This window comes from Adelges cooleyi, unplaced genomic scaffold, assembly GCF_023614345.1.
Source record: "Adelges cooleyi isolate 19-005CV unplaced genomic scaffold, UGA_ACOO_1.1 ACOO_flye_CR_arks_rails_tigmint_CR_PRNA_8, whole genome shotgun sequence".
NCBI classification, from domain to species: Eukaryota; Metazoa; Arthropoda; class Insecta; order Hemiptera; family Adelgidae; genus Adelges; species Adelges cooleyi.
The window spans coordinates 2,630,632-2,647,580 of record NW_026096513.1 but is presented as its reverse complement, the minus strand read 5'-3'; the positions used below and the strand labels follow the sequence as shown (position 1 = coordinate 2,647,580).

The 16,949-nt window shown below is 29.5% G+C and overlaps 1 protein-coding gene across 50 annotated transcripts in view; it reads left to right on the top strand.

Annotated features, from left to right (window-relative positions):
- The first annotated feature begins 7,615 nt into the window (after nucleotides 1-7,615).
- The window catches only part of LOC126845844 (obscurin), a 44,406-nt gene continuing 35,072 nt past the window's right edge, over nucleotides 7,616-16,949 (top strand). For 36 of the 50 annotated variants that reach the window (XM_050584813.1, XM_050584816.1, XM_050584809.1 and 33 more), the window contains exons 1-6: nucleotides 7,617-11,794; nucleotides 11,928-12,064; nucleotides 12,587-12,700; nucleotides 15,529-15,678; nucleotides 15,760-15,930; nucleotides 16,001-16,070. In XM_050584813.1, coding sequence (XP_050440770.1) covers nucleotides 7,733-11,794; nucleotides 11,928-12,064; nucleotides 12,587-12,700; nucleotides 15,529-15,678; nucleotides 15,760-15,930; nucleotides 16,001-16,070 — 4,704 coding nt within the window. In that variant the 5' untranslated portion in view covers nucleotides 7,617-7,732. Of the gene's footprint in view, nucleotides 11,795-11,927; nucleotides 12,065-12,586; nucleotides 12,701-15,528; nucleotides 15,679-15,759; nucleotides 15,931-16,000; nucleotides 16,071-16,949 lie in introns of all 50 variants that reach the window. The other 14 variants (XM_050584831.1, XM_050584829.1, XM_050584819.1 and 11 more) reach the window with 2 other exon arrangements.

Genomic DNA, 16,949 nt, shown 5'->3' with positions numbered 1-16,949 from the left:
ACGAAGCCTCCTATTTAAAATTAATATTATATATTACTATTAGTTTATTTTAAACAAATGTATAATATAATATTATAGTTAAAATGTTCATAGAAATAATTAAGAATTAATTATTCGTTTTTATGATGAAAAATTACAAAACGTGTTTAATATATTCCTTTATGTTTGGCCGTATTAAAAAAATATATATTATATATATATATATATTTATGCTACAAGTTAATATGTAATACACAAACACACACACACACACACACATATTATATATATATATATATACAATTTATGTATAACATATTAGCTTTTAGCGTCAATATTGATCTAAGAACGGACCATTTTAAACAAACGTATCTATTCTTTAGTAAAAATCTAAATTTGTCAGGTTACTGTTGTGAACTGTTGGCCCTCGTCCAAAATATTTCGATTCGTCCTCATTCGCTATTAACACCACTCAATCGTCGACCGCTGCTCAAAAACGCAATATTCCGCGAATTATAATTGTGTACATTTCAAAATTTACTACGGTATATACTGTTAATTTTTCATGATAACTGCGTTTTTATGTTATGTTAATTAATGCTTTTGTTTTGTCTTTATTTACATGTTATTAGTTAGTGTAATGTGAAAACAGCATTCTGAAAGATTTTGTTCGGTAGAACGGCAGATCTAAAGGTACGTACAATCTATGATAATTGTTTAAACTGCAAAACTTTTTTGCGTTCAAAATTTCAGTTCTAAAATTATTTTCATCAAGACAATATCAGTAATTTAAAACAATAATAATAAGTTATTTGAAAAAAATAACAGAAAATATGAATTTCTTATGTTCGCATTATATGCAATAATAATATGTAATAATATTGGTTTCGGATAATAAAAGCAATTAGACATTACCGAATAAATGATACTATTTTTATTTTATTGATAACTAAATAGCTATTTTGTTTGTTATCAGTTTTGTTAACATTGTAATTATGCTCAAAGAAATAGAAAAAAAAACAGTTAAAACTTGATAATATTAAATAACATGATTGACTGAAGTAAATAATGCCGATGATCGCAAAATATTTAAAAGTGTATAAGAAAAGATCACTAGTACTGCAGTTCAAATATGTGCATCTAAAAATAATGTTGTGTATCCTGCACGGTAGACGATGGTTGTATATCATTGCTTCATGCCAACTATGTAAATCGATGCTTATTTTTGCAATTGAAAATATTTTATGAAACTAAATTAAAGGGAGCCAAGGATGTATATTATACTTTGTATGTGCGCTTTGCGTTAGAATTTTTTAAGCTAGGTTGAAGCCATTGAGATTACAGAGGTCTGAAGGATAGGGTAGCCTAAACTAGGTTTATTTTTTTTGGAGGGGAGGGCGTCTTGTATGTTGTGTTGTGCTCATTATGAGACGTACGATCGAGAATCGATCGTTGAATTGCTGGCTATTGGTCACTATCTCTAAGGTAAGAGCCTGTGTAAGGGGGTGGCCACGAGGAGGCTTCCAACATGCACCCCCAAATAAAAAATATAATTTGTAATATCCGGGTATGGATAAAAATCCATTATTCTTAATAATATTATTGTCTTAAGAATCGAAAATTAACCCGTCATAATATACGGTCCATATTGATTATAGTTTCTACTATTACAGGTTTGAACTAAGACAATTACATTTTCAAGAAAATCATGCCAAGACGTAAGCAACGTAAGTATTTTATAATTAACTATACAAATATATATATATATATAAATTTTATTCATTTTAGTGCTCACATAGTTCAAGTTTAAATAAAAACTATATATTTTTGTAGTACACAAAGCAATTGTAATATCTTTTAGAAATAATAGCGTTTATTTGAAAAATTTACCATCTATACAAAAATAATGTACAAGAAGTAAATATGATGATGGAATAATGCGTGAACAAAGACTTGAAAGGAAAACTCACTTTAGAGCCTCACTGTATATTGGTTATAAAAGTGTTATTTACAAATTTAGTTTAGAAGGTCTCTGCACCATGATCGTTTCAGGCGTTGAGATGGGTTGGCTAGTTTACTGTAGTATCTAGAGTAGTATTGCACTTAAGTTAAAATACAAATCATAGCGGTTTTTTAGTCGAGTAAAATGGAAGGAGTTTTGAAATTTTGATCGACTAAAATTACTTGAACCTTGGCAACGGGTTTCGATTAGTTTTAGTAATTGAAAGTTTAATAAAATATATAAGAGTTCATAAACATAACTAGAAAACAAAGTAAAAATATTCATCTCCTTTATACAGTGTCATTTTTAATGTCTTTGGTTTAAAATCTTTCAATAAGTCGCAGTGTTAACAACTCGTACATGAGCGTTTGGAGGTTAATAAAATAGTAGCTGATCAGTAATTGCTGTTCTAGTAATTGCTGTTCTGATTTATGCATTTTTCGTGGTGTAGCATTTTAATCTTAACTCTTTTCACTTCGAGTACGCCTTCCATATTTTTTTTACAGTTCAATTATAACAGAAGCATAGATTCAAGATACATATAAAAACCTCGCCGAATTACTTATTTGGTAACTTTATTTTAGAAGTAATCTTGTTCAAATATAAATTTGTATAGCATTAACCATTTTAAAAACATAGTCGTATGTTTATTATTTGGCGGTAGGGTTGTAAAGTTATAATTTAAATAAAGAACATTAAATAGATAAAAGACAAAGTAATAATTTGAATCGAGGAAATATAAGATAGTAGGATAAGAAGAAATAAATACAAATTGGTGACTACGTGGATCACAATATGAGGAAAGTTCAAATATTTAGGAAGTATTTTATTAAAAGTTGATGCTCTGAGGCAGACATAAGAGTATAACTATAAAATAAAATATGGATGAATGCTGTAGAAAGACGCGTCAGGCATTTTATATAATAAAACAAAAATCAAACCTAAATTAGTTCTAAGAGTAGGCTTTTATAGAATAGTTTAGACTATTAGACAACAATTTAGATGTTACCTTTTTTGTATCGATTAATGTACTGCGTTTTGGATAATTACGAGGAAAAAATAAAAGTGTGGTGAAAAAGGAAGTTGGTATGTTGAATTAATTGTAACGAGAGTAAAAAAAAAACGAGGAATATATATTAGATAATGATTACAGTATAGGTAGCTTAGTGATGATCAAATAACTAGTAAATAAAATCTCCAACAAAAACCTAATAGTGAAAAAGGGCCAAGTTCCAGATCTCCTCCCAAAAAGGTCAGCTTATCAAAGTAGTTAAAGAAAAAATGAGGTCCTGAATGTTTTTACGGAGGACTAAACTTTTACATTTAGTTATTAATCGAAACAAATAACTATGGCCCAGGTACAGCATGGCCACATTTAAAGCCTGTTTTTAAATGTATAATGACCAACGTTGTCAAAGTAGAAGTAGTTAATTTTCTATCAGATAGTCCTGCGACCCAATAACGCAATCAGACGATATTATTTATGATATCTCATTTGCTTCCCCATATAATGCAAGGCATAAAATCAGCCACGTGGAATTACTTTGCTCCTGGCCACGGAAAAGGAGCATCCAACGGCATAGGAGGTTGCTTGAAGAGAACTGCAGACAACATAGTGCCATCCGGCCAAGATATTAATGATTTTCCGTCGTTTTTTAAATCACTTCATAATAACACCCGAAATATTTTCATTAAGTGAAACAATGGATGTCAAAATCCCTGGGTATCAGAGAATCACCCACTGACATTGCTAGAATTTGGCCTGGCGAGTTTAGTAACTGGCGCAAAAATACCAGTCTTGTTGCACCTGTAAAAAAAAGCGATTGGAGTTTAAACGTTTATTGTAAAATAACATCGGAAAATATTTTCATACACAAAATTTAATATCATAAATACGCCCTTTGTGACCAACTGTTCTAATTATTCTTTGCCGTGCTTAACAATATCAACAATACTATTGAAAATATTAAAAAATTATACATGCTAACTCATAATAATATGCATGTATAGAAACCTGGAATCTAACCACCTCAAAGATTAGGCTTTTACGTATTTGTTTTCTCTAAAAATAATTTCTATTATATAACACAAATCATATATTTAATTTCTATTTTATTAAATTAATAATTTGTCTTAGTAAAATAGTCGAATATATTAAATACTAATTAACTATCAAAACTTTTAATAGCCAGACATATTTTTCTTTCTTGTACTGGATCGTAAAATAAAACATGAGTTCTGATTTTCCATTTCTGCTCAGAATTATTGAACCACGGTCCATATATTTCTATAAGGGTCTCTCTCTGAAATGGGCTGGAGACGTTAGCTAATGATAACACAGATATATTCGACAATGATCAAACTATTGTTTAATCCATGAACATTTTAACACATATTAAAAACTTTTTTTATCGTCATATTTGTTGTTGTTGTCATCTACATATTATGCTAAAACATATTTCAACATGTATTGAGGTATGATGGTTTAGTTCGTGCAATATTTTTATTACACTCTCTGGCGTCAAATTTAAAAAAAACTATAATAATACAAATGAAACTCATTTCCTTACCTCAGTCCACCATATATCATAAAATATGATAATATTTCGCAAGTACACCATATGTAGTTTTTTTGATTTGTATTTCCTAAACCTGCTTTTTTTAATTTAAATTTAAATTGTAGCGTGTATTGGATAGTTTACAATAATAATAAAACGGTTAGGTTAAATTATTAGTTATTTTTCATCACGCGAAAAACATTTATTTTATAGTCTTGTCTAATGTTTGATATTTACTAGGAGTTTTCTTGTAAAAAATAATTAATGTATGTCTTTCAAACTTTGTATTAGAGCTGTGTTCTATTATAACTGTTAGGTGTTTTTAGTTATATGTAGTCTGCAAATAGTGGCTTATTGCCAAAACTGGTAGCTATTATTTAATATTTCAAGTTGTAATTTAAAAATGTCTTTAGAAAATATATTTTTTTAATTTCTACATTGTAGGTACCATTGACCTTAATATGTAAAATTAATCTTATATTTTACAAAAAAATAGGCACCGGGGCTTATACTTTTACAAAACTGAAGCTCTTCTTTTAAAAAAATATAATTATCAAAATCTGATCAACCTATAAATTATTCTTTAAAAGCCGTTTTTTCAACCAAAATAGGGTTTATAAAATATTTTACATTATAAAAAATACTCTACAGCTAAAACAAATTATTCTTAAGTTATGTTTCAAAGTATTGAACATTTTTTTTATATTTCCTACATGTTGTCTCTTAATAAACAACAAGTACTTGAGTTAGTTTTATAAAACTCTCAACCCCGGTACATATTTTTTTCCCCGGGGTGCATTGACCTTCAATCTGTGATTAATTATAAAGAACATACTCAATTAGTAATAACTAAATTGTTGTTACTATTTATATTAAATTGGAAGTCAGTGCACTCTGTAAAAAGTTTACACGCCTTATGCTGTAAGGTGTGATTTGTCTAGGGAAATAATATGATGAAACTAGACCTTAACTAACGTTATTTGCTGCTACTAAAATCTTAAATGTATGACAGTGGTAATTGATTACACATTTAATTATTATTATTAATGAATTAAATAAGTTTCTAGGGAATAACATGCTTTATTTAGTAATACCGCGGTTTAAGTCTCTATAAATATTAGAATATTTATAAATATAATTTTATTTTATTACAGCTTATGTGTCAGAACTGAATTCGATTTTATCAAAAAAAGGAGCAGTAAGTAGACATTTGATTAACTATGTATTAACAATACTTAACAATGTAAATTCTATTTAACGTTTTAATAGTGTTAGTTTTGTAAGCATGACTATACAATAAGTAGGTTTTATTGCATAGAAAATCTTATTTATAAGTATCCCAAAGAAAAAAAGGGAAACATAGGTGAAGCGGTTGATTCGTCAAAGCTCAAACGTTCCCATGGTTCTGATTTTGTCACAAATTATTTAAATCATCTATTTTTAAGTACCATTTCATATATTAATGAAAGTAAATTCAAACCGTTATTGATGTTATACGATTTATTATAATAATAAAAATCAGGAAAGTTCATGCTTAAATAACCGGATAAATTTTTCAATCTACTAGAAATACTGTTTTTCCTAGATTTAATGGATGACTATAATGTGTAACTTTAATAGACGTTACTTTAAAATCATTTGAAATACATAGACCGCATGCCTAATACCAGTAACATTATAATGGAATCAACAAAAAACAAATCAAAACAAGCAAAGAGAAGAAGGATTTTCAGTGTTCAAAAAAATGTTTAATAGAATGAAATTCTCATACATTTTGGAGATTAAAATTAAGAAGTTGAATATATCGATTAATACGTATACAATATATATATATATATTTGAAAACATTAAAAAACGTGTGAACTTATTGATTGGCCACACTCTGCGAGACGATGACAAAGTTCACAACATAATAATGGACAATGGTATGCATGATTAAATATATACATGAACTAAAAACAATCTTCATTGACCAGTTAAAAAATGAAAGATTATTTGATATAAAATATCTATCTACATAAAAAAAGACGTACATTTTTTTAAAATTAATATCTTCAAATGTATCACGATTAATTAGGCTTTTCTAAATAGATGCTAAACATCAGATACTATACGATCAGCTGCCAAATTATTTTTATTTTGTATACGCTTCTAGTTTAAAATATTATATAATGTATTATAGCATCGTTAGGAGATTAATTAAAGAAGCTATAAGTGGGTTTTGTCAGATAAAAAATAAATAAAATTTAATATGGTACACTGTGTATTAATTAGTGTTAAAATCTACTAATCTCAATCTGATGAAAAGGGAGGATAGAAGGCATTGAATGTGTAAGAAAATGGCCTCATATCAATAACTTAACATGCTACTACAAAGTTTGGCCTAAAAAAATGTAGTTTTGTAAAATCATTTAAAATGTAAAAATAAATAAAATAATAACAATGCACATTGTAATAACTACAAATGTTTTATTTTGATTTATTTTCTATTTTTCGTCATTCAATTTATACTTTCGAATATATACTTTTTTATCTTTATCAAAAATATAAATCTGTTGCATCTCTTATAACGCAATCAAAATTTTTTTATTACTATTTGTTGTTACTTATTATTAAGAGCAATTGAATAGAATCTATAGGGTGATAATTTTTTTCTTTTAAATTTCTCCTCAAATATTTACTGTAGCTTTACTTTATTTTTAGTGACAATAATAATTAGGTATATTTAGCAGTGACTAAATAGCCACAATAACTTGTGATAATAAATGGTATTTAAAAATGGCTAAATATATTTCATTCTAAAATCCGCTGAGTTCGTATAAATACAAAAGAACATGCTACATGAATTAGAGAACGAGTGTCTTGTGTTTTTTCGCAGTCATCGACCGTGTCTCTGGTTTCTGGCACGGTGACAACTGTGAGCCCCATTGGATATGAATGTTTGGACCATTAAAATTTTAGAATTTCGGTTCGATTCGTGTTGCGTCGGACGCGGACTTGTGCCAAAGGTGGAAATTAACTACTCGAAAGCAGCGTTCTAACATAATATTACCACAGAAATGCATGCAGCAGTCTGTTCCGACGCGAGTAACTGTTCACAGTGCCATACACGCGTATCCGACAGTGCTCCGCGTACACGACGATCTTAGACGCAATGTTATCTTTCGAATCGTTGTAATATCATGATATCAAAATGTCAACGTACTGTCGCATCACTGGCAAAAGTCGCGGATTGCCGAAGCCGAATTATTTCCCGTTGCTTCCGCCAATATCACCAGCGGATGCAAAACGATTTTGTAGAATTACCGGCAAATCGTACGGTTTGCCGGCACACCATTACATACCAGTATTAGTGGGCAGAAAGAAGACATCATTGTCAGACACTAAACATGTAGTTTTAAATGGATACCGGTATGTGTTCCCGGTAATAGAAGGATGCACAGAATTATCAGAAATATTGAAAACCGAGTGCGACGACGAAAAGAGATACGTTTACGCGGTAAACAAACGCAGGTGCAGTCTTATTTTCCCTACAAGTTTAGAAAATGCTGTCAGATATGGTGACGTGAAAGATATAATGATGTCAGAGACAAATGACACGGTACTATTGAAATTACGTAGAGGTAACACTGTGGAACTAGAAGTCAAAGACACAGACATATCAGAAGTAAAACTGTTGGAGGGCGAAGGGTTTCGGAACAGACCCAGGAAAAACACAAAATCTGTAAAGGATGACTGGAGACGAAAAATATTTGAAGAAAAAGAAAAAGAAAGTGAGGCTGAATTAGAAGAAGAGGAACTTAAGTCAAAACGTATGACATTTTCTGCTGGTCAGAGTAAAATAATCGAACCTATTAAATCTAAATCTGAGTTGACCATATTAAATACTAAATCGTTAACGATTTCTAACATTCATAACATTGTAAAACCATCTACAGAAAAGTTAATTCTCACCGACATGCTTTCTGAGGTTAAACTTGAAAGCAATACATTACCATGTCCTGTTATAATTGAACCAAATATAGTAGATCTTAGTACTGCGTTTCCAGGCGTTGTTCATCAAACTTTACTAGATGAATCAACTATTACTAATTTACCAATCGCTCCAGTTATTTCTCCAATAAATCCTCTAGTTAAAGATTATATGAAACTTTGTAGTGTATCGCTTGATAGTGATGCTTGTGAGACAGATGAAATGTTCGTCGGGAATAATATTGTTAATATTGATAAACTAGTAAAATTAAACGAAATTGATTCGTTGATTAAAAGTATTCATATAGGTACACCTGAAACTATAAAAACGGATAAAGGAATAGTTAAGGCTCTTAAGTTGGATATTGCTGGTGCGCAAAAATATGTACCTGGACAATACGTACAAACTCCAGAAGGTGATAAATTTATACCCGGAACAACTGTGTGTACACCGAGTGGTAAAATGTTTGTGCATGGTATAATGGTTCAAACTCCAGAAGGACCAAAACTTTTACCAGGTCAAATTATTGAAAATGCTGATACGCCGCCTATTTTTGTAGCCGGACAAAATATTGTTACTAGAGTTGGAGAATCATTTGTTCCTGGACAGACAATCGCAGTTAACGGTGAGAAAAAGTTTTTTCCTGGGCAAACGGTTACTACTACTAGTGGTATTGGGTTTGTTCCTGGCCAAACTATTAATAATGATGATGAGCTACACTTTATTCCAGGACAAACCATAATGACTACTCATGGTCCTGAATTTGTACCTGGGCAATTTTGGGAAAATGGTAATATTGAATTTACTCCAGGACAAAGTATATTAAAAGAAAACGGTGAATGGGAATTCGTTCCAGGAGTACGTGTAGGGTCCTCTTTCGTTCCAGGGTTAAATGTTAAAGAAAAAGAAGAAAAAGAATTCATACCGGGAAGACTAGTTGAAACTAATGGCAACACATCATTTGTACCTGGAATAACATCGTTAGACAATAATGGCAACACTAAATTCTTGTCTGGAATAAGTATTGAAACCGAACATGGAACGAAATTTGTTTCAGGAAATATTTTAAGGGACAACGTTGGAAACAAGCAGTTTGTATTAGGTCATTCACGATCTTCGGAAAATGGACTAGTCGAATTTGTTAAAGCAAAATCAATTCAGGAAGCTATTTGTTCTGATGAAGTGCAATCTGGTATATTAACAAATAACTCTTTTTACCCTAAGGGGGAAAAATCTGATGAAGTTTTTGGTCACATGGTACAAACTCTCTATGGTGTCGAATTCTACCCTGGCGATAAAGCTGGTGGGTTACCCGCGGGTAAAATAGTTTCTGGTAAACTAATAAGGAAAAATGGTATTAGATTTGTACCGGGAATAATCGTCGATGAAAAGTTTGTACCCGGTCAAAGAGTAGTAACAGATCGAGGAGAACAATTCGTACCCGGACAAGTGATTGAAACACATACTGGACCAAAATTCGTTCCAGGCCAAGTAGTAGAAACTGAAAATGGTTCAAAGTTCGTACCAGGTCAAACTATAGAAACAAAAGATGGTGTGAAATTTGTTCCTGGTCAAATAGTAGAAACTAAAGCAGGCCCTACATTTATACCCGGTCAAATAATATTTACGGAAGAGGAAGGGTCAAGATTTGTTCCAGGACAAGTTGTTAATACAGCTGAAGGGCCTAGATTTGTACCAGGTAGAGTTATTGAAACAGGCGATCGAGTTACTTTTATTCCTGGCCAAATAGTTGAAACCACTGAAGGCTTAAAATTTATAGCTCCTGATCTTCACGATGCAGAAGATGGTGACTGCAAGTTCAGCGTTCAAGGATTTGAGGTTCCTCCAGAAGAACTTAAAGTTCTCCAACCTAATATTCTACAAACTTCATATTTTACTCAAAGTCGTGAAATGGCCCTAGATTCAAAAATGTTGGAACAATTGTCATTAGCAGGGATGAGTATTGGACGTCATGTTCCAGTTGAATTACCAGCGGTTGATGTAAGTTCCTTGCCTTCAATGACCGCTGCATGGGAAGTCTCAGAAAAATTAGAACTTAATAATGAATCTACTATTAAATTAGCGCATATTATTAATCGGTTATGTAAACTAGAAATAAAAAACGCATATTATGGATCATCATTAGTACAATCACTTATAAAAAAATTGCCAAAAAATAAATCAAACGAAACTGTTGGCCATCTCATTGAAAGTATACTCATGACTGCAAAATCTAGCCCCACTGCTGCTTTAAACGAAATGTATGCGGTATTATTTGATGATGGATTTATTGAAGATCTAAAAAATCCAAACAAAGTTAACATTTTAAAAGGAATAATGAATAGTTTTGAACTCGAGCCTAAGTATATCGCGGAAGCATTCAATGAAATTCTTAACGAAATAGAAGATTCCAAACTTCGTTCAGCATTCGAACACATCACTGACGAAAATATAGAACTACTAAATCAAGTAAAATTAAAAATAAATATGGAAAATGTTAACACTGAGAGAGAAGCAATCGAAGCATTACAATGCGCCATCATCAATGTTGTTAATGAAGCTAGTAATTTCAGCGTAAATCAAGTATTAAGGGACAAAAAAAGTGAGAGTTTCAAACAACTTATATCTGATGCTGTTGCACTTGCTAAGGCTCTTGGACTTAGAGAAGTTGCATCTATACTTATGGATATACTTGATGATCGCCGGTCTACTGATATATTAGCATCAGATAAAATAACGGTTGACATACTAAGACGGTTAACGGTAATGAGAAAACTCGCAGAAAGGAGACCTGATTTCAAAGAAACTTTAAAAGGAATGTCTGCAGATCCACATGAAGCTAGAATGGATCCAAATTTACGTGAGCTGGTCAGAGAAAGTGCAATTTTATTATTTTCTCCTGAAGCAAAAGTCGAAACGTCTTTTGATGTTCCTGTAGAACTATTTAGTCCTAGAAACAGTTTAGCAATGGAAGATTTTTTGGTGAAATCAAGAAGAATGGGCATTTTGCTTATAATCAAAAATGGACTTCAGGCAGTTGTACCACGAGAGGCATCAAGATCAGTGTTGACGGGACAAGTTCCTTATTCAGTTTTGGATGAAAAGGGCATACATCGTTTTGAACCAATGAATGTGTTAGATGCTTTAAAACTGCCTGCTTTTACTCCACGAAGATATGCTATGTACAATTGTGCTCTTCAAAGAACGTTAACTGAAGACGAAGGGACACTTACTCGAGACAGTTCAATAAGTTTGGAAGAAAAACCATTAACAAACGGAGAGGTTAACATAAATTATACTAATTTGTCTACGTTCTGAATTGGTCTTATTATGTATTATTTTGCATTAGACAAATTATTGATTATTGCATATGACAAATTTAAAATTGTATTAATGTTGTATGTTTTATTTTTAGGGCGGCGGTGAGGAGTATGAAGTATTACAAGAATATGAATCAGAACCTGTTGAAGGTGCTGATGAAGAAGACGAATTAATTTTAGAACCGGGTGACAAAGTGGTTGTATTAAAACAGGCCAAAAATGATCCTTCAATGTAAGTCATTTCATACATAATATTATATACAGTTGAGTTGTATTCGTATTATTGTAAATAATTCTTTATATATTTTCATTATTTTTAAACTTAACTATTAATTTCTTATTTTAATATTAATACTAATGTTAATAAATAATTATTTTATACAATTGTATAAAGTAGATCGTAAAAATAAATATAGTACATTTATAATGATCATGAACTAAACTGCGTTAATAAATTAAACTATAATTATAACACAAGAGCGTACTGTGGCGGTAGCCGCTGAGTTCATTGAAGAAAATAAAGAAGCCATGACTTTTGGCGAGTACGTATTGTCCTCAGACGTCATCGTTCAATTTTTTTTTAAATTTAAAATGGACTTGAGGCCGACGAAGTGCCTATATTTAGCGCTTTTCTGGCAACGATTTTACAACTGTCAAAACATGATTTGTCTACCGAACAGTGCTGGTTTACAAGGCCAAAGTTGTTTTCTATTTGAAAACGTTACAGCCTTCTTTACATGTAATCTGTTATCAGGGACGTGGTGGTAAAACGAAACCTTCTATTGGACAATTCAGCAGCCAAACACAAAATGTCAGTACGGCCAAATAAAGTACATCCGGTCAAACACAAGTCCTTGGAAATGGACGGGTAAAACGAATCTTAATATTGTCGCTGGTGGATTTTAACGCGTTGTTATCTACTTAATGCTGCTTTGTGTACTAAAATCTTGTAGAAAAAAAATACTTTGTTCTAATATACATTTATCTTGTATAATTTTATTCTATTTATGTACTAACAATTTGTATGTTAATTCAATACAAAAAAAAGAAAACATGTACGTCTACATATGAAATGATGCTTTGTTTTCCTAATCAAATGTAGTCCAATTGAGCCTTTAATAATAATTGTCTAAGTATTTATTAACCACTATCTTGCAATATCAATGCCAAGTACTGACAAAAGTATAACCCCTAAACGTAAGTTCACTTTGAAACAAAAATTTTTTTTGACAAATAGTGTATTAAGTAATTAATTCGCGAAATTTTTTATAACAAACAATTGTTTGTTATAAAACATCAATTATTTAAATGATGTTTTATGTCTTTTTTTTTTTAAATCACTTATAAATTTAAAAAAACAATATTTTCTAATCGATAACCGTAAAAATATTTGTAAGAAATTCGTATTGTATTTCCGAAAAGAGGAAAGTGACCTATCTGTATTTTCAAAAATTGAATTAGTCTCATTTTCTGAATATTGATTGATTTTTTAACAATTTTAGACCTAATCTTTGAAGTAACAAATTGACCAATGTTTTTAGTTTACAAAGTGTAATCACTTTGAATTGTGCGACTTTGTAGCCGGCCGATAAGAAGTTCTCTTTCCCGAGATCTATTTATAGTAATTTCGGTTTTTTTTTGTATTCAGTCACTTAAGTTTATTAAGTTTATTGTATAAATATTTTATAGTAAACAATTATTAACCATTAATTTTATAGAAAAATATTTATACGGTATATTTCTTCTGTTATAAATTGTGGCAGGATGCATATTTTTGGATAATTTATATATTTGATTTTACCTAAGTTATTATAGTTATACCATGTAGCGGACAGATTTTACAACTTTTGTGTATAAAATAAAACAATGTCCCTTTAGAAAAATTGTAATTAAAAATAGTTTTTTTTAAAGTTTTTAGCGATAGAGGTTACAATTTGCCTAATTTCTGTTCAGTGATTTAAATTAAGTAATTTTATCTTTAAGACGACCTTTTTTATTTGCTTTAAAAAATATTGAAGCGAATAGTGTTATGATACCGAGTTTGTTAAAAAAAGTTACGTTTTGTAAAAAGAGGGTAGTGCGTACAAAAAAAATATAAAAATGCACACCCACATTTCATAATTCATATCAAATAATACATAATTTTATTTTTGCTTAACGAATTTTGCTGAAACACATAGCAATTAGCACACAATTGAAAGAGTATTTCTTTTTAATCTAAACCCGTTGTTTTTTCTTTACTTTTTGTTGTCACGATTGGTTGAATTATAGAACCATACAATCAACATCAAAAAATGGATCCTACGCATTTACAACGATGGGAAAATCATTTTTCGGGAAATATAAATAACCATAAACCTACGTACATATTTTTACAGAAATACATTCTTTATTTTGTTCAGAATAACAAAAAAATCAAATCGGAAATTGCCTCTATCGCCTAAAAACGTCGATATGAAATTTTTGAGATAATCATAATAATTTTAAATATATAAAAAAGTTTTCTACAGTGATTTTTTACCATTTGCTAGTATAGAAATTGTATATGTTTTATAGTTATGATTATTATTATGTAGTAACTATTTCTATTAACCTATAAAAATAAAATAAATACTCATTGTCAGTGTGGTATATATTATACTTTAATATTGCTTGTTTTAATTTTTTCGGATTAGTATCTCTTAGTAGTATTATTTACGTATACTACGAAGCGATTTAATTAACATGTTGACATCTTTGACTGTTCAAACAATTATTTAAACATAACTAAACCATATTATTCTTTATAATTCTAAAAATAATAAACACGTCACATTGTTTTTTTTACTTTTGTAAGTATTATTAATTTCTTTGTTTCAAAACAAATTTTTTCTAGTCGTTTCTAACATATTTTTACTTTGTATTTAGTTTTATAAACATTTTATCTTTATTTTTTCTGGCAAATAGACATAAAATATACATATTTTTAAATTAATTCAGTTTTAAATTAAAAAAAATATATATAATTGGTATGTACCTATATTTAAATGGTTTGATTGTTATACAAAAATAAAATATTTTAGAACTAAATTCCCACTAAGAAAAGAAACTTTAGTAAATTAAACATTAATCAAACTTTTATTTTATGTATAAACTACCTATTTCAACTCTTAATTATTAAATCAAAAGAATCAAATAAAAAAAATAATTAAATAATATAAACAAATCGTTAATAGAGCACCGAGCGTCAACAGATAAAATAATTATTTTTATTTGGCGAATTTTAAAATACATTTTGTTTTAAAAGAGCATATGATATAATTTAATATTTTATCTTAATAATAAAAATAACCATGATAATAGGTATCTGTTGAACACATTTTTACTTAATTGGAAATTTGCCAGATTGGTTTATCAAAAAAACGTTAGCAAAAAACATATGAGTCATATACGTCTATATACTGGCAAAGCCAAAAATAGATTATAGGTAAAAAAAGGCGGATTTAGCATATGTCTGAATTTATTATTATTTCAGAATTCAAAAGATGCTTAGAAAAGTTATTCTATTACTATTAGCAATAACAATAGTTAAAATATGATACAAAAAAAAATAGCCTCTTGTGAATTTATTAAATAATATTACTTTGTACAAATTAAAATGAATTATATCATTAAAATATAACATAAAACTAATAAATATGTCTAATGTCATTTTAGGTCACTGGTACAAAGTGTCGACGAGCCTACAAAAATGGGATACGTACCAAATAGTATACTTAAAAAAATACCTGCTCCAGTAAAAGCTTCAGCTATAGTTCCTGAGTTTGGCCAAACATTATCAAAAAAAGATGCAAAATTCAATAGAGAGTAAGATGGTGCATTTATATGTATTTTGACCCCTTCGGGTTTTTGTTTTGAAAATTTTATAATAATTGTATAACTTTTCAGTGTTGTTCTCGCTGAATTAGTAGAAACTGAAGAGGAATTTGGCCAGGATATTCAAGAAGTAGTAGAAAGGTATTTAAATCCAATTGAACGAAATGATGCTCCTAGATTGGTCAGAGATAGTAAAGATATCATATTCAACAATTTAAAACAAATTTCACAATTTCATAACACGTAAGTATTTTTTAAATTTAAATTCTATTTTATTGTTCAATTGACAAAATATTTATGTAACTTATTACAGAGTACTCATTTCTGGGTTAAAATATGCTGCTAGTGAACCAAAAACAATGGGAAGAACTTTCTTGCGCCTTGTAAGTTTAAATTGAAAGCTACTTAAATGAGCTCAACGATGTTCAGCGTATTCCAAATTAATGCATGCCAGTTTTTGAAACGTTTACTTTGAAGATTATTTAGAAATAAGATTTCTAATTATGTTTTAATACCTACCTATATAATTATGTAGTAATATGGATAGGAATGTATATATTGTTACTAAACATTAAAGCATTTTGATTTATAATAATATTAAGGTCCGCTTACATGTGTATCTTAAATACTGGGATAGTTATAAAGTTGTATTCAAATTAAATTTTAATAATTTAATAACATTTCTTAAAATTTTAAATTAATCATGTCTCGTAGACTGTCATAAATCAAAGTAGGTACAACACATAATCACATGTATTATATTTTTTGCTTCGTTGAATAGTATAATATTATTATTTACAATGTTGGTAAGTTCACTAATACCTATTATGCATGAAGTCCTGTTGCCATGAATCCTTTCTACTTGTTTCTAATAAAAAACAAATCAATCAATTCTATCTATCAATTTATGTTTTAAAATTCAAACCCTAACTGCGAACCCACCAACTTCAAAATAAAGAAAACATATTCGATTTAACAATTATTGTAATATGGTACATTTTTTTAATATAAAGACTGAAATCAAGACTGGATCCACTGAAACTATAACATTGTTTCATAAAATCTTTTTTATTATTATTTTATAGAAACGCCGTTTGAAAATGTACAATGCTATATTATTTTATTTGCCTAATAAACATGGCACGGCTTTTAGCAGCAAACATTTTGATTGGTTGGCCTTCAATATTTTCACACTATGTGTGCAATGTTATTATGTATCAAAATGTTACACAATACATACAACTCAGTTTGTCGAAAAAAAA